The sequence below is a fragment of the Strix uralensis genome, chromosome 4 (genome assembly GCF_047716275.1).
Source record: "Strix uralensis isolate ZFMK-TIS-50842 chromosome 4, bStrUra1, whole genome shotgun sequence".
Classification (NCBI taxonomy): domain Eukaryota; kingdom Metazoa; phylum Chordata; class Aves; order Strigiformes; family Strigidae; genus Strix; species Strix uralensis.
The window spans coordinates 89662157-89682788 of NC_133975.1; the positions used below are offsets into that span (position 1 = coordinate 89662157).

The 20632-nt window shown below is 49.2% G+C and overlaps 2 protein-coding genes across 3 annotated transcripts; both read right to left on the minus strand.

Annotated features, from left to right (window-relative positions):
- Positions 1–1364: 1364 nt before the first annotated feature.
- Positions 1365–11829, minus strand: F2 (coagulation factor II, thrombin). 2 transcript variants are annotated; one of them, XM_074867713.1, is made up of 14 exons: positions 11227–11829; positions 10118–10284; positions 9091–9115; positions 8848–8898; positions 8249–8354; positions 8035–8165; positions 6065–6361; positions 5585–5698; positions 5194–5320; positions 4552–4719; positions 4055–4228; positions 3705–3883; positions 2071–2141; positions 1365–1657 (listed from the first exon to the last, which is right to left on the minus strand). In XM_074867713.1, the coding sequence occupies exons 1-14, from the start codon at positions 11303–11305 to the stop codon at positions 1514–1516; spliced, it is 1833 nt and encodes a 610-aa protein (XP_074723814.1). In that variant the 5' UTR covers positions 11306–11829; the 3' UTR covers positions 1365–1513. The 2 variants fall into 2 exon arrangements, with proteins under 2 accessions (XP_074723814.1, XP_074723815.1); XM_074867714.1 differs by having other exon boundaries at positions 10118–10281; positions 11227–11828.
- A 5819-nt stretch (positions 11830–17648) lies between these two features.
- On the minus strand, positions 17649–20606 carry ZNF408 (zinc finger protein 408). Its single transcript, XM_074867715.1, has 3 exons — positions 20455–20606; positions 20115–20389; positions 17649–19628 (listed from the first exon to the last, which is right to left on the minus strand). Exons 1-3 carry the CDS (start codon positions 20583–20585, stop codon positions 17722–17724), a joined length of 2313 nt encoding a protein of 770 aa, XP_074723816.1. The 5' UTR covers positions 20586–20606; the 3' UTR covers positions 17649–17721.
- Positions 20607–20632: the final 26 nt, after the last annotated feature.

Genomic DNA, 20632 nt, shown 5'->3' on the forward strand with positions numbered 1-20632 from the left:
TTCCTCTGTATTGTTTGTAACAAGTCAGTATTAAGTGACTTACTCCAGAAACTGTATGGTCCTGGTTCCCATCTTAGATATGCAATTTCTCACAGGTTATTAGATAGCAGTGAAAGGGTGAGGCTAAAAATTTAAACATTAGAAGGGCTAAACATTTTCAGTGTCTGATGCCTGTGGTTATCAGTGACTTTAAACAGTTGTGGAACTTGAGCTCTTGAGGTTTTCTTCTTCAGATGTCTGAGAGGTTTGTTTTACGCTTTCTTTGGGCAATCAAATTGGGCTGTCTTCAAGTTGCTTCCCAAATGAGCCACCTTCAAGGAGGTGGCCAGACAGTAATTGATCAATAACTTTGTTTATATCCAACTAATTTCAGATAGTTACTTCTACTCTCACTTTTTCAACACAGTCACTCTGCTTCTTGATACACTCTACGAAGCACAGAAATAGGCAACAGTGACATTTTATTGTGACTTGATGGCACTGTGAATGAGGAGTTTAGGAATATGGTGTTGTAGGGAGCAAGGACAGTTTCCACATCTCATGATTACTTTTAAGAGAAAGTTGGACTGAACAAATTAGCTAGTCAAGAATACGTGTTTACAGCTGTACTGCTGTGTCCTCGGTGGACCACAAATTGCTGCTAAAGAGGAGTTCATGAAAGAACTGAAGCTTCTTTTGGGGATAATCCCTAAACAGACTTTATAAGACAACCAAAGAGATAGAGTGCAGGATGCTTCCCTCAGAGGCCCTTTGACAGTGACTGTGCATAAATTGCTTCCTTCTGAATCTTGCTATGCAGGTGGAAAGTACACTTTGAGGACTCAGCACCTCCTGCCGCGTAGAAAGTTACTGCCCTACAGTAATGGAAGAGCTACTTACTGTATTCAAGCCTGTATTCCTCTGTAGGATGACTTGCATACAGCTGGCATCTGTAACTTCTTGAGATGCTGACCTTGCAAACAGTGGTGCTGGTATTTGTCTGCTGTTGTAGCTGAGAACAATGTCTGTCTTATCAGAACAGGTTAGAGTTGCTTTACTTTTGATATTGGTGTTTTGTGTAATGCCATGGTTACTGTAGGGTGATTATCTCCAGTACATTCTTGGCTCAATTTCTAGAACACAAAATGAGTTGACTTGAAGGGGGAAATGGACAGTGCCTGAGGGCACAGTCGTGCTTACTGTGACTTAAGGCCATCACCTGAGCTCTAAAATCTGTTGATTATAGTCATAGAATCAAGGAGAATTTGTTTGAAGTGCAGCAGGTAATTAGCAGTACAACTAGTGCCGATCTGCTGGTACTCCTCACTACTGTGATGACTTAGATTCAAGTGCAGCTAAACTCAGCATGAACAAAAGGAAGAAGATGGGTTTGAGAACTTTTATTTTCAAAGGAGAGCACTTTCTTTTGTTGAGCTGTAAGGATATAACTGTTTTACTTCAGGATCTTCTATGCTTATGTTTTTAAGAAGTGGAGCATTGTAGCAAAACAGAGCAAGCAAGGTAAACACTTCCTCTATCGCCCATGTTTTTCGATGGCTTTTCGGATCCACTTTTTCAGGCGGAATACATGAGTATAAAATCCATATTTGCCGTCTCGGTCACAGCCTTCTCCCCATGAAACTATTCCCACTTGATACCAACGGTTGTCATCTGGATTCTAAAGCAAAGAAAAATGGGATTGGCACAAGGAGCAAGAGACTTTCAGATCTAAGCCTTGTATGCGCCCCAGCCTGTTTAGTGATGGATACTGTTTTGGAATTCAGACTGGCATCTGCTCGATAACATACCTTGTTGGAGTAATTTTATCTCTACTTTTAAACCTGTAAGTGAGAATTGGCCATCGCTTATGCATTCTGCAGCTGATCCCTGTACACGCTGTGAGCTCAGTACAGAAATGGGGCTGGATGACTGCAGGATTCATCTGGGTTGCTCAGCTTGGGCATGAGATGGGTTTGCTTCAGCCACTCAGCAGTCTCCATCTCTGCTCCCATTTTCCAGACTATTATGAAGGTTCAGCACAGCACAAACCTAGCTCCCCATGTTTTATGAGCTTGAACTTGTTGAACATACCTTCATTACAAAAGGTCCCCCACTGTCCCCTTCACAGGCATCTCCTCTCTTTGAGTCCTCAGGACTGTAACCTACAGGCAAGAAAAAAGTAGGACATTTGGCTGTAGGGGGACTGGCTGGTGTTGGCCATCTTTTCTTTGAAGTATTGCTGCATACACTTTGAGAGCCATGAGATTTCTTACTGCTGGCGCCAACTATCAGACTTAAATTTAGAAAACTACTCTGTTTTTTTTGTATGTAAAACAGTTAACTCTGCTTCTGTCTTTTTAGCATTCCTGAATCCACTATATTCTTCCACCCTCTGTGTTTTCATTCCTGTTTTCTTTCATTAGAATTACTGTTAATGTCATCTGCTATTGTGTTCAATAGTTTGAGCTACTGTGCTTTTCTCTTGTCACAGAAACTTGTGTGTAATATTCCATGTACCCTGTTCTTTCATTGTTTACTATAGAGACACATTGCCATCCTCACTTTCACCTTCCTGTCATTCTGCAGGCTCTGCTCTTTCTCTCCCTAAACTGACTGTCTTCCTACAGTCTTGCTATGAAGAGCAAAGGGATTTCACTTGAATTCCTGATGCGCTAGACAGTATCTTTGCATTTTCCCCTTTTCTGCTGTGTCTGCATCTCAGCTCTTTTTCAGGAATTTTGTCTAGAAAAAGAAAGCATAAGAACACGTCATTAGTCATGAAATTGGCTTCCATTCTAACTCAAGCAATTGTATGTGGTGTTAGATGCACGCAGCACAAACTCAGCCAAAAATCATTGGTGACTTGCTTGTAGGAACTGATAAGTGCACAAATGAAGAATACAGTAGAAAGTATTAAACTGGTACATAAATCCATAGTCTCTTTGTATATTGACTTCTGTGTTCACTTCTAATCTCTTTCGAAAATAGTGCCAGAAGAGAGAGAGGAAGGTCCAACAAGGATTATTGGAAGTACAGAATGCCTTCTATATTGGGAAAGATTAAATAAATGCTTCTCGGCAGAAGAAGTGACAGAGCTATAAAGGGCCCATAAAACAGCATGTGACATGGAGAAGAAATATTTTTTTCTTAAATTATGAGCATAGATGTATACTTCTTCAAATCTGTAGACAGGGAATTTAACAGAACATGAGGAATTATATTTTTTCACATGTGCATAACTAATCTGTGGAGCCTGTTGCCACAGAAGTTGTGGGCATAAGTATGAACAGGCTCCATGAGTTTGAGACAAGATAGTAGGGAAGAAGGGGTGGCTTGGCTACTGTGTAGCATTACAGGTATGTAGCCTTTAATTTAGGAAGTCACTGAACTCTTCCATATTCTGGTGAAAAGATAATTATGTATCAGTTAAAAGATAATCTATGTCTCAGTTTTCACACAGCTGTTGCTGATACCTAGTAGAGTGGTGCCATTAGGCTGGTTAGCCTGACATAGCATGGTGTTACAAACTTTATTCATAGCTTTACATTCTCTAGCCTTCGTGTTTTCTGAGAGCTGAAGATTTCTTCTCATAGGAAAGTTATTCTTTATGGAGGGCACTTGCAAATTTATCAGAAAGTAACCTTGCTGTGTGAGCCCTGCCAGGAGCTCAGAGCCCTTCTCTGTCCTCTGGGGCAAGTTGGCCTGGTGTCTGCAGTGCTACTTACCTGCACAGAACATGTTGTCGGTGACTTTAACTTTGGTGGATGCTTTGCAGATATCTTGATGTACAATGGGCACGTTGAGCTGTTGCAGAACTGTGGGGAGGGTGCTTGGGCTAGTTGCCCATGTTTCTTTCAAGTTTCCCCAACCAGTTACCCGCCCTTTGTAACCTGCCAACATCAGCCTGTGGAAGGAAGCATGAGTATAATCAAATGTACTGTAACAGCTTTCTCCTGCCTGGCTCTCTTGGTGTAAATAGCCTAAATTAAGGCATCTTTTTCTGTCTTTTTTGAAGGCCTGAAGGAGGCTTTTTGTAGAAGACTGTATTTTTCAGCCTGTGGGACACTCTCCTCACCTCTGCACAACCTCTTTGCTAGGCAGGCAGACAGGATGGATGTAGTCACTGAAGATGATGGGTCTCTTCAAGTGCATGAGTGCAATGTCTCGGTCCATGTTCTCTTTCCAGTTGTATTTGGGATGGATGATGATTTTATCCAGCAGAGCAATTTTCTCTTTATTCTTTTCGTACCTGAAACAGTCATGAAGGAAAGAACTCCCTATACAGTAGCAACTGAGAGTCTTCTTGGGGTTCATGACTCTCTCAGGTGCTTTATACCCTCTGAAACAGTACTTTCTTTACACTGGAGCCCCCCTTTAAACTTTCCACGTTTCAGTCTTCTCTTTCACTTTAACCTCTAGGATCAGCAAGAGCAGCAAATGACAGCTGCCATAGATCCCATTATTGAGAGGCATGTGACTGTGTATGTTTCCTTGGAATGATAGTCCAACCTCATTGTGTCTCATCACTCCAAGAGGAAAGCTTGTTCATTCTCACTTCATCCAGGCACTTACTTTGCCCTTACATGCTTGCCAATCCGCACCAAGATGTCGTTTGTAGTTAAGTTCTTGTCCCAGGGTGGATAATAAAGACAGTGAGCAGCAGTCAAGACCCAGCTGTCACTGATGAGGCTGGCACCACACAGCAGCTCCTGAGGACTCTTTTTGTAGAGCATCACCTGCCTGAGAGACAAGGAGGGAGAAAGACTTAGCAGCCCTAAAGGCATGGCTGGCTGAATAAGTCTTGATGTCGTACAGTGAGCAGGGAAGAGCATTGCACTGTACTGATAAAGACAACAGCATAAGTGGCTCTCTAGCAAAAGTCTTCCCTGGACACGTATATTCTATGTAGTAGGCTATTTACCCCATTTCCTTCACCCAGAGAGGTTTCTCATCCTTCCTGCTCCAGCAGAGCTGGAAAGAAGGAGAGACAAAGACAAAACACACCAGCACTCTCACTTTCCCAGATAGTTGCATACTTGGCTCAAGAGGAGAGTTTCTTTCCAGCTGTTTTAGTACTGCCTTGTCAACCACTTGGAGCAGCTTTGATTAGAAGCCATAATGTCCGCATGCTGCCTGAGCTGGGAGAGCCCTGCTTGAACTGAAGGGAAGGGAGACACAATTCCCTATGAAGGGCTATGCAAAGATAATCCTTACCAGGGGGAACTGCCAACTTCTGCATCGTCCCCATGGACAACTCTGGCTCCCATGTAGGACTCCAGCAGCTCCTTCTCACTTTTGTCCGTTACCTTTTTCTTCTCAAATAAAGGACGAGTGCCGCAGTCTGAGAAAACAGACAATCTGGCTTTGTTACTCTACCTGATTCACAGTTGTCTTCAGTCAGCATGCTAAGCTGGAAGAGCCTAGGAAGGAAGTGCCTACTAGCTGGAGACTGACTTGTGAGGGTCCTTCAAGGAATTTAAATATCTCCCCCTCCTTCTGACAGCATTTGGCAAGCTGGTGTTTCTGAGGGACAGTGAGTGCCCTGTGGGAAGAAGCTGCAGCCTTTCTACAAACTGTGACACTGTATCTACGAGTTTTTGCTCACCTGCTTCGCCTGAACCAAAAGTTTTGTCATCAAAGAAGGTTTTGAACTCTTGAGAAACCGTAGTGCGTCCTGATATTCCCTCCAACTGTTCATTCCCATCCTCTAGTGAGCTGTCTGAGAGAGACAAAGACAAACGTGGTAAAAGGCCTGGCTGCAGTTTCCATAATTACCAGCAATATAAAAGTTCCTTTCCACACACGGTGGCTCTGATGAAGGAAGGATGTTTTAAAACCACTGCTTTTTTTAATGCTCCTTGTCCGCTGTTGTGAGTTTTCAGGGAGAACAGAACACCTGAGAGATGTAACAGCTCTATACATGTGTGGCAAGTTAGTACATGTGATACTTGGACAAACAGGACTTCCATGTGCATGGTGCACGTACTTCCTTGTCTCTGCCTCCCAGGCCAAGCGCTTCCCCCTAGTCACACATACTGCCACTGCCTCACAAGTGTGCCTACCCAAACCAATGCAGGCTTCTCACCGCAGTAGTGCAGATTGCAATATTCAAAGTTGGGTGGTTCATCTGTGACACACCAGACACCCTCGTCATCTCTGTCTGGATTCCGACAGTAATTCTCCAGCAGCTGCACCTCTGGGTCAATGTGTTTTCCATGGAGCACCTCTTTGGCTTTCTCGGAGTTCCACGGCAGGCACTTAGCTCCAGACATGGTGACCGAGAGGGTCCCAGTGTAAAGCATGCCTTTCTCTTGTTCACAGGGCTCCGTCGGGGCTGGTGGTGTGACCCGTGGAGTAAATTCAACTGTCGTCCTGTCTTGACCTGAAAAGACAGAGAGCTGTGATTTAAGCCATAACTTTGCACTCAGAAGTACTGTTAGCAAATAGCACCAGAGCCCCTTCACTGCAGCCCAGGGTTCCATGGGGCATCCTGTTAGGTTTGGGAGCTCCCACCATGCTCGCATGCGTGTGGTGGCCCTCTACAATGTTGCAGGGTCAGAGGTGGTTCTTTTAACAGGAGGTAAGGTGGGACTGGCACTATTCCTCATGCTTCTCTTTGGGATAATACTGTGTTCTGTTCTGGAGTATCTCTGAGAAGCAGCTCAAGGGATGGGTATGTGCCTCAGCCATCATCATGCTGCTGTGTTAAGCCTCCAATGCCTTTTTCTTTAATGTGTAACTGGGCTATATTTGCAGGAGCCTTTTACTGTGATATCCTACTAAAATAGCAAATTTAACTGTTACCAATGTTTCTACATCTAATGATAGGAGAAAAATTTTCCTGCCAGACTTTCCACGCTTTATATTGCAAGTGTCCTAATGGCTGTAAGCTTTAAACAGCATTACTTGAGAGAGTGGGCACCAGATAATCTGTTCTGTGGCAGTTGCTTGGCCTGAAGCTGCCTTCTCCTTGTACACTGGGGGAATCCTTGTGTGCAGAGACACCCTCTGTTTGACTGTTCAACCAAGGCCACAACAGCCACCGAGCAAATAGCATTCACCTGAATCAGTGAGGTTGCTTCCATGTGAGATAGACTCACATCAACATGACTGCAAAGGAACTGTGCACAAAACCAAGGCTTTTCTAGTCCTGCCATATCCATGCACATGTAAGTGTAGCAGTAAGCTGCTGTAGGTCAGAAACTAACCAGTGAAGGGAGATAGTACAGATGCCTGATCACCCTAAAGCAGAGCAGTATCTCTTTCCAGTTTGCTATCTTGCAGGCCAGGGCACTGTTAATGATTTTTAAAACTTCAGAACACCCTATGGTCAAATGGTTGCTGACCTCTCTGACTTTCACTTATAAGAGTCATTGCCTCTAGACTCTGTTTTTGGAAGAGAAACTTCTGCTGTGAGAAGATTCTCTGCTTTCTACCAGTTCTTCTGAGATGGAGGCCAAGCCCCAGGGGAGACAGCTCTGTATTGTGAAGAAGTAGGGAGATACAAGAGTAGAGTGATGGTTCTCCATCCTGTCAAGTGTAATGATGAGAGAAAGGCATCCTCTCTTTTCTTGAGATTGTCGGTATTAAACTGTACCCCTCCTTATGAGTGAACGTTAAGGCAGGCAGTCAAGCACAAGCTGTAGTGGTTTTGTCCTAAAGGTGGGAATTCAGACCAAAAAAACCAGTATGACTCATTGCTGTCACAAATTAGAGAGAGCTGAGCCAGGATTTTGGGGTGCTTCTGACTGGCAAAACTGTAGTAGATTCCAGGGGACTGCTGATACCAGATTTAATTTAGATCTAGATTATTGTACTCTAGAGAAGACAGCACACTTGAGGAACTTAGACAAGGTAGATGTATGGGCAACTCAATGACTTTTCCTCCTCAGCTCCTTTACCCTTAAGACACAGCTCCTCTTCTCTGACTGACTTCGCTGACTGTAAGATCCCTCCCTCCTAACCCTCTCCCTTTCCTTGACACATTCAGTATCAGCCTCAGCGCAGTGTTCCCTGCCAGCGAGGAGCTTGCTGGAGCGTAGTGCTGAGGCATACCACACACTGGGATGGGACACTCCTCCCGTTCCACCGTTGGGTCTCGAGTGTAGCACCATGGGCCTTCGGGGTTGCTGTCTGGGTTCCTGCAGTAGTTCTCAATGAGGTTGGGATAAATGGTGGCATTAAATCTGTGAGAAAAAGCTGGTTAGGCTAGGACGGAAGGAAGGACACCCTGGAGAGCCCTTTAGGGGTGTGTGGAAGATGGACTTACTTAGGTATATGTGGATATTTGCTTGTCCACACTTGACACTCAGTCCCTGATTTGGTGTGGCTAATTGTCCCCTGATAGTTCTGGCCCAGACCAAGAGAGCAGTTACCTGTCAAAATCCCAACATGGTGTAAGCCAGGGCTGGTAGAAATGGATGTCGCGTTTCTCAAGGTCAACGGTACCATCCCACAAATCCCTTTAACTTTTGCTGCCTGTGTGAGCCTGCACAAGCACAGCTGTTCTCTTCATGGGGTGGGAGGAGCACACAGCTTAAGCTCGTTCTGCCTCATCAGACTGTGCTTTGCTTTGGCTGTAGGCGCAGGTCAGAGCCCTTCTGTGAGGCTGGCCTTGGGGGCACCGGGCTGTGTCACAAGGAGAAGGATACCTACCCCATGCTGGGGTCAGGCTGTTTGTGAAAGGGTTAGTGGGGAAATAAAGTGGAAGAAAGGAATTTCAAACTCCCCCTCCTGCTATTTTTCTTTCTAATCAGATGGCCTCACCAACTTTAGGGTTTTGGTTTTTTTTTCCTTACAAACTCTGCAGGAAGCCAGTTTCTGGCACTCACTTTATCTGGGAGATTGAGGTCAACATGAATTTCTTACCTTCTAGACAAGCATCCAGAACTGTCCTGGAATTTCTCAGGCCCTGACATACTAGCAAAATAAGAAGAAAGAAACAAATTATATGAAAGGAATCCAAATAAACATCATAGTTTGAAACACTTTATCATTCAGGGACAAAGCACAAGTGATTTGTCCTGAAAAGTGAGCTCTTGTAAGAGGGTAGGGAGCCATCTCTCCAGGATGGGACAGTGCATAGTGCCTGCAAGACCTGAAGCAACTTACCTTGGTATTTTGACCAAAATGCCTCCTGTAAAAACAAAAATTTTTAAAATTATATATTTAAGAGTAGAGACACAGAACATCAGACCTTGCTTAGCTGCTGCAATTCAAACCAGTAGGAGAATGCCCCATCACAACAAGTGGAACAACTAACCTAGCTCTGTTGATATCAATTACTACAGCATCCAATGAAGCAAAAATTGTGATATAAAACCACATTCCCACTCATCAGACTCAGGAATCAAGAGAATACTGTTGTTTCTAAAAAGGCCAAAGATGCTTACAACCTTCATCAACCTGCAGAGGAAGCAGAGCCTGGGCTACAGTGCAGAAGTCCAAGGAGGTAAACCTAGAACTTCCAAGGCTGCAGATTGCATGTAGGTATTGCTCAGTTCTTTGGATCTACATCTCTGCTGTGCAGCTGTGGGGTGATTGCTTTAGAAATACTCCACAGAGGTTGTATCTTGCTGGCTTAGACTCCTAACTGTTGATCTGTTTACTGTTGTATCCTTGGGTATGGAATTCAGCACGGATGCTGGCCTTGGGGCTAGGAGCAAATCCCCAAAGGGTGCAGGACAAATTTAGCAGAGTGAGTCTGGAAGCCAGAAAAAGGAACGATCTTTGCAAAAGCTTCCACTCAAAGGAGCCTGAGGCACCTGCACTCTGGTTGCTAAGCCAGGTCTCCAGTGAGTGTCTGGGACTGCAGCAGTTCCAATGTGTGCGGCACCACACTGAATTAGTGGAAGATGCAACTCAGGACTGATGGGAAGACTCTCTCCTTTTCACTTCATGCTTAAAATAGAGGGAGGGAGAAGAACCTGAGCTTTGAGCTACATTCCATGGAGTGGCTCCAGGAGGGAAACTCCCTAAGAAAGCCTGAGCTCTCCCTGGGACACATACGCATCAGCCCTCCTCTTTGGTTCACAGAATTGAGTCTTACGACCCCAGCCCCTGGCTGCGTGTGCAACCTGCTGATCTCTCACTGCAGGGGTTGGCTGAGGTGATGTTTCCTGGGACCACCCGTACGTACCGTCTGAACGGTGGATTCAAGGGCTTCAAAAGCCTCCTCGTAACTGCATGTCTCCTCCAGGCACTCTCGCTCCAGGTTTCCCTTAAGCATCTCTTCCAGAAATCCCTTGTTGGCACGTCGTGGGCGCTTGAGCAGTGACAGTGCCTGCCCCTTTTCCAGGAAAACTACTGGGTCAGAACACTGCCAGTCAAAGGGGTGCTCACAGCAGGAGGGCCCCTTTTTCTCCTCTTGCAGTTTCCAAAAATCACACACCACTGATGTGGTGATCCCAGAGCCCAGCCTCCCCCAGCGCATCATACAGAGGGGAGATGCCTTCTCAGGTCTACACCTGATGATCAGAGCAGGTTGTCTATATTTCATCCCTCGGGGCTCACGTCAGTCACTTAGGCAACAGAAGTGACAGGAATCCTGTGCTATCCTTGGCAAAGCTGCTCTGCTCATTTGCAGTTAGGTAGAGGCTTGTTTGCTTCGAGCCTGCTACTGCTCCCTGCCAGCCACCGTCTTTCTGTCTTGCCAACCTCAGACCGCTGTGATAGGCACAGCTTGGCTCCATCTTGTTCAGAGACCCTGATTTGAGACCTATAGACAGGTCTGCCCCTACACAGCAGTGGGTCAGAGAGAACCTAAGCTCATATTAAGAAAAGATAGATGAGTTAGAGGCCCTGATAAGAGAAAAGGAGCAGTGAGCAGGAAGGCAGCATACTGTGTATGACCTAAAGTTTAGATAAGGGACAGCTGGGGAGGCAATGGAGAATTGCAGCCAGCCAGGTCGACTGAGGAACATTAGCCCAAAAAGGCCCACAGTTGTGTTATACGTGGTCCTGGACTGAGCCCCACATTCCCCTTGCCCACCATCTCCCAGGTGACCCACAAAACCCACTGAGCTCTTGTCACCAGCTGCTGGATGCTGCTGCATCCTCCCGTGCAGGAAAGCCCTATGCTCACCCTACGCTCAGCACCCTTTCACTCCCAACTTCAAGCTTTTAGAAGGTCTTCCTGCCTTACCAAGAAAGCCTGCCACTGGCTTTACCCCTGGAAAGAAATAACCCCAGCTTTCTTCTTTCTGTCACCCACTGGTACTGTCCTTCTCCCTGTGCATTGAGTCTTACCTCCGGCATGGCTCAGTGTGAGGTGCAGAAGGCTGGAAAAGAGCAGGCCCCTCAGTATGCTGGTTTTGTCGTGCGCCATGCTGTACAGCCCTGGCTGCAGGGCAAGCGCAAATGGAGCGGAATAAGTGGAGTCACAGCCCCGCTGGGTTAATATTGAACCAGAATGAAGAAACAGGACTCCAGAGGTCGTGGTGTGTCAGGGACAGTGGGACTGAGGCTCCTCTTATCCCTCCTCTCTTGGCATCTCTCCCTCCCTTCAGGGCATCTTCATTTTCTCACCTAATTGGTGAAAGCCAAGCAAAATGTCTTCTGGATCCCCATAGGACTAAAAATGAGCATCCCATTTCATAACGGGGAAGATGGCGTGAGGAGCGAGAGGACAAGCTTGTCCCAGGGCCCAGGGAGAACTTGGGCTGGCGTGGCAAGGACTCTGCCAGCTCACAGCCACCCCAGCCAGAGCAGCTCGCTCCTTATTCCTCAGTGCCACACTGCTCCCTGCAGCTCTTGGCACCATCGCTGCCTCCTCACCACGCTGGCTCAGGTCCCTCCTGCTGACTCGTCTTGGAACCTGTACTCTAGCAGCCTCGCACGCAGCCAGACTTTGAGAGCTCCTTAGCCATTTCCAGTCCTCCTCTTTTTAGCTGCAAGCCCCCCCTACCTTTTCCCCCCCCGAGTCCAGTGGTCTTTTCTCCCTGTAGTTACCAGCAAGCTCATCCCCAGCCATTTTGGCACCAGAACACACGGTTTAAGTCTCCCCTTTCTCCCAGGAGCAGGAGTGCTTGTGACAGCCCATGTGGAATTTAAATTTTCCTCCCAGTTATGTCAGCAATGCCATTGGCAGTGCATCCTTCCCACTGCCTTACAATTCCCAGCAGAGTGGAGGAGGGTGAAACGGAATGAAGTCAGGGCTTGCCCCTTTTATTCCCACCCCAGTGGAACATACAAAAGTACATCCAAAAGGAAACAGAAGCTCTGACTAGCAAGGAGCTAGCACGCCCAAAACCAGCCAGGAAAACAAGGGCTTCCAGGAACAGGGAGGCAGGAATAGTCTAGATGTCATAACATCAGCTAATAAGTCAAGAACTGGGCTACCAGAGCTGGGAAAGCTCTAATGGTTCTTACAGCAAACAGAAAATTGGCAGTGTGAGAAACCAGCAGAAAGCAGGGCAGAGTGGGGGTAGTCTCAGGAACAGCCACATGGCACGAAAGTGCTTTCTGCCAGAGGGGAGCATGTTTTGTGCTGTGCCTCTATGCAGCAAATATATCTGTAATGTTTATCTCCATAGAAGGAGTGCAAATATTAGCATTAGGGTGGCTGAGGAATGACTCTGTGGCCACTGGTACAAAGAGCAGTTGCAGAGGCTCCCTCCCTCATCTAAGAGTATCTCCTGTTCTCACCCCCACACCCCCTCTGAAATGTGGAGAAACACCCTTGGGAATAGCTGGGATGCCCTGGGTGGAGATGACCTGAGTGGAGGAGTGTGTGCACGCAGGATTAGGCACAACCCTAGAAACACCCCGTCTTAGAAGCGGCGTATAGGCGGAGCACACAGGGAGGGACAGGAAGGAGGCGTCAGGGCACAAAGAGGTTTGGGGAGAGTGGTGAAATCAGCCGCTGCCCTCCCTCCCACACAGCAGCCACCACCGCTGGCCCTCGCTGGGGCAGGAGGCACAAACAGCCCCGCGTTTGTGTGTGCAGAGGGCCTTGCTCAGCTGACGGGGAGGATAGCAGCAAGGACGCTTTCCTTACTCTCTATATGATAATTTGGTTTCAGTCTCACATTGCAGGTGGGACAAAGGACCTCGGGGCTGTTTTCAGCAAGCCCATATGGATGTGAACGCAGGGAAGAAATACCACTGCTGGGAGACTGCTGCCCACCCCCCGGTTGGAACCATGAGAGACACAGATGCTGCTGCTGTGTTTTATGGAGGTGTAATGCACCTGGGCAAGTGTTCATTATGGATCCCAATAAGAAAGGCACTCAGACTCTGTAAAGTATTGATTAAAATGCCATTTGTTAGGGATTACATTAGCAGGCAAAATGGGATAGCATTAGATAACCTTACAGCCCTTCAGATGCTGGGAACACCAAGTAGCACAGTATCAGCCCACGCCACGCTGCACAGATAGTGTCCGTGCTGAAGTTCGCCAGTGACATGGTCTTCAAGGTTTTTATAGGATTTTCTTGGAAGTAAACAACTCTGTTATTTCTGCTGTCAATCAAAAGGATGTTCACATAACAATATGCTGCTTCCCTCTAAGATAAGGACAAGAACACACTGGTGTCATCATCACCAGGTGCCCAGCAGAAGCAGTCTGCAGGCTCCCCAGTTCAGTTTAGCCAGCTAAGCTTATCCCGCAGCCAAGTGGTATGCGCAGCACTGGCCTGCACCTTCTCACATCAACCCGTTACGTGGCTCACTGGATTATTTCCCTTCATAAAAGCTTCCAGTATTCTCAGTCACTTTTTTTTTTTTTAAATATTCCTGCATCTCTCTGTCTCTTCTTTATAATAACCAGGCAGCCTTTACACTGCAGCTTAAGTTAACACTTATATTTATGCATTGATTTTTACCATCTTCTCGTCTTTCCTTTAAAGGAAAGGTTTTAGCACCTTCTGTGGTATCATGCATTATATAGGATTAACTTTTAGCAACACCAGAATACAGCAGTTAAGCTTGGTTGTCAGACAGGTATGAATATCCTCTAATACTTCCCTATGCCATCTTCCTTTAACGTTACTTCTGTTCTGGTTCCTACATTCATTCTGTTGCTTAGGCACTTGTTTAAAAAAACATTACTGAAACCAACCATTCTGTCACTATGCCTGGCTGCTTCTTTTCCAGCTGCCATTCTTTTGCTCTGGGCCATTAGTTTGTTAACTGTAACTGATCAAACCTTTTATCTCAAGATTACTCAAGGTTACATCCATCACTTAAGTTTCAACTATTTCTTTACATCAGTTTTGCATTATAATTGGAGATTTTCACTACATCCTGGGACATTTTCCAGCCCTTTCTAGTATTTTACAACGTTAGTAATTAAAGATACTGGCCCTTCACATTTTAGCCTTTTCTTGTTCTGTAATGCACTTCTAGAGCTCCTCTCTGTTTCTCCCATTCCTGTGGTTAGCCTCTGCAGCAGGACAGCCTGCATCAGCTATCACCTCTCCAGGGGCTTTGACTTCCACCCCTCAAACATTTAACCCTTCCGTCTGTTCACTTCTCCTGTAAGCAACTTTTTACCATTTCATTTTCTTTCTGCCTTCACCCACCCATAAATGATGGATGTTCTTTTCTTTCTTAAGGTAAGAGAGTTCATACCTTGGGAGTTTTGATCTCTCTCCATGAGTTGACTCTTCTTTTTTAAGTGAAGAAAGCCTCTGGCAAGTGTTTATTTCCTATGTAACTATTTTTCCAACTTCCAGGGAGGAGAGTATAGAGGGTTTGGCCTTTGCCTATTTTCTTGGGCCTTTGTCTGCTCGATGATGGATACAGTTTGCTGGTTCAATAGTTGGGGTATTTCTGAATATGTTCCTGAAGGGAGTCATACAGCTTGATCACCAGTATCACTTTGGATACAATCACAAAGGATGAATCCCCCATCGCCTCACACAAGGCTTCCTCTCTGCCCGAGGACAGGGGAGCTGCTGAGCGGGGAGGACTTCGGGACCCAGAGAATCATTCCCTTCCCTTGCAGCCTGCTGCTGCCTTTTCATTCAAATACCTTGGTCAGGTGTAAGCCAGTTTACAAGTTGGCCAAGTGTTGAACCTTGCCTGTGGTGTGAGGTTTAAGCATGACAAGTTTATGTGCATGCCTGATACCTGGTGAGGCCCTGCCAGCATGAAGGACCCCAGCCACCAGACAGACCCATGCACTTGTAACCCCAGAGCGTTGCAGCAGCACCCCGAAACCCTGGCGAAGCCCTGCCAGCATGCTGTAGCCCCACCAGCCAGGAGACCTGTCTGCTTGCTGCCTGAAGCTGCGAGGGCTCACGAGATTTCCAGCCAACGAGGAGATCCACGTGTCTGCTGCCAGGCAAGTACCCATCCTTTTCCTTGCTCTCCCTTTTCCAGTAAGGCGTTTCTCACCAGGATCCTGCCAGCTACACTAAATGTAATGCACTGGTGCAAGTGTTTGTTATGGATCCCATTAAGAAAGGCACTCAGAGCCCGTAATGTATTAATTAAAATACCATTTACTGACACAGTGGAAGAAAGGGTATAGCATTAGATAATCCTACACCCCTTCAGATGCTGCAAACACATAGTTGTACAGCATCAGACGGGTATCTAGCTAGGCCATGGAACACTGCACAGATCCCATCATGCTGAGGTTCACCAGCATCATGGTCTTCAGGGCTTTTATAGGATTTTCTTAGGAGTAAACAATTTTATTCATCATTTTGCTGTCAAGCAAAAGGTAGTTCACATAAGAACATGCTGCTTCACTCCAAGATAAAGACAAAGACATAGTGGCAGCATCATCACCAGGTGCCCAGTGGGAGTCACCTATAGACTCCTCAGTCAGCATTAGCCGGCACAGTGCAGACCTGCCCCTACCTACTCAGATCAACTGTTAGGTGAATCATGTTTCTGTGAAGAACTCCTAATTCATAATTCCTCCTATTTTTTCTCTCCTATTATCTCAGAATAAAGATGGTAATCACAGGTCAGAGGATGAAGCAGTTGGGGCCTGGATTCTTCCCTTCCTCTCCCAGTTCTGCTGTGACAGAGGGCACATGCTTCAAACGCAGCACAGGAGCCCAGCTCCAGCCAGAACACTTTGCAGCTGTGTCAATATTTGAAAACTGCAAGAGTTAGGAAAGGCACCAAAGGGAGAGCAGTAGGAAGCACTGCAGCTTCAAATACAAACCACCCTCATACACCTGGGCTCCCGTTGGTCTCTCTCAAAGTGCTCAGGGCAAAGACTGAGCTCATCTGCCCCCTGACTTTAAAGAAAATGGCTAAAAATACTATTAGCGGAATTCACCTTCCAGCCTCACTTGACATCAAAGTGTTATGCCTCTGACTCTAGCACCTTGTCTGCAAACCAATCATAAAAGTTTATGGAAATAGTTGAATGCAGAAACCACAAAGAGCAGCTTTTCAATTGTCACATTACTGCATTCATAGCACCCCAAAAGGGAACTGTGCCTGATGATCCCCCAGTGACACTATACCTTCCTCTTGCGCAGCGGGCATAAAAAGCCCAAAGAATTTAAGCCCCAAAGCAAAACTTCTTTGGGGAAATGCACATGTTAAAGAGGAACAAGACAGAAAGCAAGAATAGCTAAAACTGAGGACGCTACAAATGAAAGCGGCGTTTGTATAACACATGAAAAGGGTGCCCAGAGCAGGCAAGTCTGAAAGACCTCTGTTAGGTCTGGTATTGTCAGTCACTTCCTCTGAGGTCAAGTTCACGTGGCATTGGGAACTGTGCACTTCCTTCCTGAAATGGGACTAATTTCCTTCAGCGTGCCTCAGCTGGCAAACGAGCACTGAAAAAACTGAGCAGTGTCAACACTGGGGTGTAGCTGGGGTGCTGCTGTCTTTTAGCTTTTTGGTGCAGGAGCAGGAAAGAAGTGGAAGAGAGGAAGCAAGAATGTGAGAAAAAGAACAGGGGAAACAGATTAATGAACCCAGCTTGAACATGGAGGGGAAAGGCAAATTCTTCTGAGCATATAGAGATCAACTATTGAACCCTTACCTGGAGAGGCGAGGAGCCTCTCAGCTGGGGATGGTGAAACATGCACTGCACAATGCTGTTCTCACAGCGGGACACAAGCTATCCTTTCATGTCCTCACACAGGCCGTCCAGTCACTGTAAGGCCAGGAAGCCAACAGCAAGAAAAACAGGTGCCAGTGGAGAAGGAACACTCAGCCCTAGCTCCAAGGCAGGGCTTTGCTTCTGCTAATTGTGAAAAATGCTCTTCAAAAAACCCACAGCAGGGACACTTGTAAACACTTGGGAAGCTGCTTCCCAGCAATGTCTGGGATCAGCATCACCTTCAAATGATCAGAAGTGCTGCTGAGCTCCAAGAGTAAAAGCCCAGGAAAGTGCCTGAATGGCAACAGTTATTTAGAGAAAGAAAAACTTGAAAGAAGGTGTTGTTCAAAGCTGCTGCTCTGAGACTTTTCCTGCCTTCCCCGCGGTGCACTGTCACACTCTGACAGTGTAACAGAGGCAGAGCAGAAGCACTGCTCATTAACGCTGTGGGTGTCTTCTCCAAGACGTTATCCCACCAGCAGCCATTGCCTTCCCTGCCCCAGGCCCAGCACGTGGCATGTGCAGGCTCGTAGCTCCAATGAGCAGCTACTGATAGACCCATGTCTACACAGGCAGTTACCTCCAAGACTGCTAATTCTGCGTGGGGCTGAGCCATGGGACCTTGCTGCCACAGAGAGACAAGAGAACTAGGTTTTTTGTTGGTTTTTTTTTTTACCCCATTTTAATAAGCACAGAAGATGATCAGCCAGGGCAGGCTGGGATAGTCATGTCCCAGTCTCCACCTCCACTACTTCTGCCACCGCTCCGAAGCCCACCCCCTCCTGCACGATGACCACGTCACTCGCTGAGCCCTCACCCTGCACTAGAACGCATTCGTCCTTGTGCTCGGACATGGGGATTTCAACGACATCCTTTGCCGACAGCAAATGCCCAGCAGGCCTCCTGCATGCCCCTGGGGGGCTGCCTCCAGATGGGTAAGTAGCAACGCAGCAACCGCTGGCTGCCATCAGCAGCTCAGCCTCATTCGCTGGCCCCGGCACCTCCACCATCAGCAAGGTGGGTTCTGCCACAACCTCCTCCTGGTGGCCCTTCCTCTGAGGCTTTTCCCTCGCCGCCTGGTCCACAGCAAGCGAGGCCACTGCCACAGTGAGTTCCTCGGGGTCCTTTTCCGACTTGTGGATGAGTGCGTGGCGCGCAAGGCTCTGGGGAAGGCTGTAGCCCATGCCGCAGAGCTCGCATTTGTAGGGCTTGCCAGCCAGGTGGGATTTCTGATGGCGCCGCAGCTTGGTGGCCAGGGTGTAGGACTTGCCGCACTGCTCGCAGCGGAAAGGGCGCTCGCCCGTGTGCAGGCGCTCGTGGGCACGCAGCGTGTGGGGGTCCCGCAGCGCCTTGCCGCACACGGTGCACAGGTGAGCCTCGCCCGTGTGGGAGATGAGGTGCCGCCGCAGCTCCGGCAGCTTGGGGAAGGCGTCCCCGCAGAAGCGGCACTTGTAGGGCTTCTCGCCCGTGTGCAGCCGGAGGTGCTCGCGCAGGTTGCTCTGCTGTCGGAAGTCCTTGCCGCAGTAAGGACAGGCATAAGGACGCTCGCCCGTGTGCAGGCGCATGTGGTTGCGCAAGGAGCCGGGGTTGGCCAGGTGACGGCCACATATGGCACACTGGCAGCCCTTGGGGCCAGCCAGGCCGGTCCCAGCGGCCAGGTGGATCTTCCTGTGGATGCGGAGAGAGGGCCGGCGCGCGAAGGCCTTGCCGCACTGCTCGCAGGAGAAGGGGCGCTGGCCAGTGTGCAGGACCTGGTGCTCCTGCAAGTCTCGTTTGGTGCGGTAAGCCTTGTCACACTGGGTGCACTGGAAAGGCCGCACACCCCGGTGGGCCAAGACGTGGGCCTTGAAGCTCTCCTCTGAACTGTAGCTCTTGCCACACTCGGTGCACAGGAAGGGCTTGTGGCCAGCGTGGATGAAGCGGTGTTTCTTGAGGTGGCAGAGCTGCAGGAAGGCTTTACCACACTCCCCGCAGCGGTACCTGCGCTTGATCATGTCCTTCGGGGGCAGAGCTTTTGATAGGGGTCCGGGACTGCCAGAACGACCCTCCACCAGCTCCGTATACGCCTCCTGCCCCTCAGGCCCTTCCAGTGGGCCCTTTCCCTCATGCTCTGGGGATGCCAGTCTGGAGTCTTTGGAAGCTTTGCTCTCTTTCTCACAAGTCTCTACGCCCTCTCCTTCAGGAGGACAGCTGGGCTGCTGGGATTCCTGCCCGGCTGTCCTGCCACCACCATTCTGCAGGCACTTCTGGAGCTGGCTGGCCAGGGCACGCACCTTGCATGGCTCGCCAACCAAGCGAGCACCGAGTCCAACCCCACGTGAGGGCGACGACAGGTCCAGGTCTCCTGGACATGCCTTTTTATGCCCCATCTCCACGTTTTCTGCTACAGATCCGGGATCCACACCCTTGCCCAATTCTTCCTTGCACCTGCCACTGGCCTTAATGGTTGAGATGGTCTCAAGGTGCCGATTCTTGGTCCTCAGCACCTCGGCTTGCCGTGGCTCGTGTTTGGAAGCTGTGCTTTCCTCTTCTTGCAGCCTGTGGAAATGTTTGGTGGCCGGCCTGCTAACCTCAGCAGGGACATCGAGGACTGTGGTTTCATCAGCTACCACCTTGGAGACATCAGGCTTCCCTGCACAAACACAAAAGCACGGTGGGTGAATTAACGCTGGCTGTTGTTATATGACACGTTTGCTGCTGGATCAGAGGAGCGTGACCAGTGTGAATGCTGGAGACAGATACTCTGCAGTAATCCTAGGGCTCTGGCATGAAAACCATTACTTTGATGACCTTTTTTTCTTTTAAACTGGGGAAGATGGGGGAAACCTCTGTTCTCTCACCACAGACAGCACCCGTGCAGCGTTTCTAGTGTTTCACAGGCAGTATTTCTAGGAGATAGCATCGTGACCAGCACAGACCAGGGTGGCACGCTCCTTTCTTGGCTGGTAGCTCTTAAGACCGACGCCCAGCCAGGCCAGCGATCCCGGAGGGTCTTGCGGGGCCAACACACCAGCGCACCGATGCCAGGGGCAGCTGAAGGCGCCGGAAGACCCGGGGGAAGGGCCGGGGCCGCTCCTTTCACCCGGGGTGGGCCGCGCGTCCCCGGCGCGGCACCTACCTGCGAGGGGCTCCGCCGCCGTCCCGCCAGGAGAGGCCCCGTCCCCCTGCACCGCCGCCGGCCGCCCCCTCGGCCCGGCCTCCCGCGGCGCCGCGATCCCCTCGCCTCCGGCCGGCTGCCGCTCCTCCGCCGCGGCCCCGCGGGCCTCCCGGGGCCGGTTGAGCAGCTCCGCGCCCGCCGCCACGGGCCGCCGCGCACGCAGCCGCTGCAGCCGGCCGCCCGCCCTGCCCACCGCCGCCTTGGCCTCCGCCTCCTCCGGGCTCCGCCGCACCAGGCTGCAAGGCACGGCCACAGCGTCGGCCGCGGGCACGGCCGCCCGCCCCGCCGCCCCGGTACTCACCTCCTCCACCCCGCCGCCGCCGCCTCCCGGGCCCCGCCGAGTGAGGTCCCCGGTAGCAGCCCACGCCACGCCGGGCAGGCGGCGCCGGGCGGCCCCTCAGCACCCGGCCCGCCGCCGCTGGGCTGCTCCATGCGGGCGGAACGGGGGAGGGAGGCGGCGGCAGCGCCCGGACGGCGGC

Coding starts and splice junctions, on each gene's coding strand:
- F2 (XM_074867713.1), bottom strand. CDS start 11,305: ATGGCGCACGACAAAACCAGCATACTGAGGGGCCTGCTCTTTTCCAGC. Junction 10,285..11,226: donor CACACTGAGCCATGCCGGAG/GTAAGACTCAAT, acceptor GTTCTGACCCAG/TAGTTTTCCTGGAAAAGGGG. Junction 8,166..8,248: donor AAATATCCACATATACCTAA/GTAAGTCCATCT, acceptor TTTTTCTCACAG/ATTTAATGCCACCATTTATC.
- ZNF408 (XM_074867715.1), bottom strand. CDS start 20,585: ATGGAGCAGCCCAGCGGCGGCGGGCCGGGTGCTGAGGGGCCGCCCGGC. Junction 20,390..20,454: donor GCGGCGGCGGGGTGGAGGAG/GTGAGTACCGGG, acceptor CGTGCCTTGCAG/CCTGGTGCGGCGGAGCCCGG. Junction 19,629..20,114: donor GGCGGCGGAGCCCCTCGCAG/GTAGGTGCCGCG, acceptor GTGTTTGTGCAG/GGAAGCCTGATGTCTCCAAG.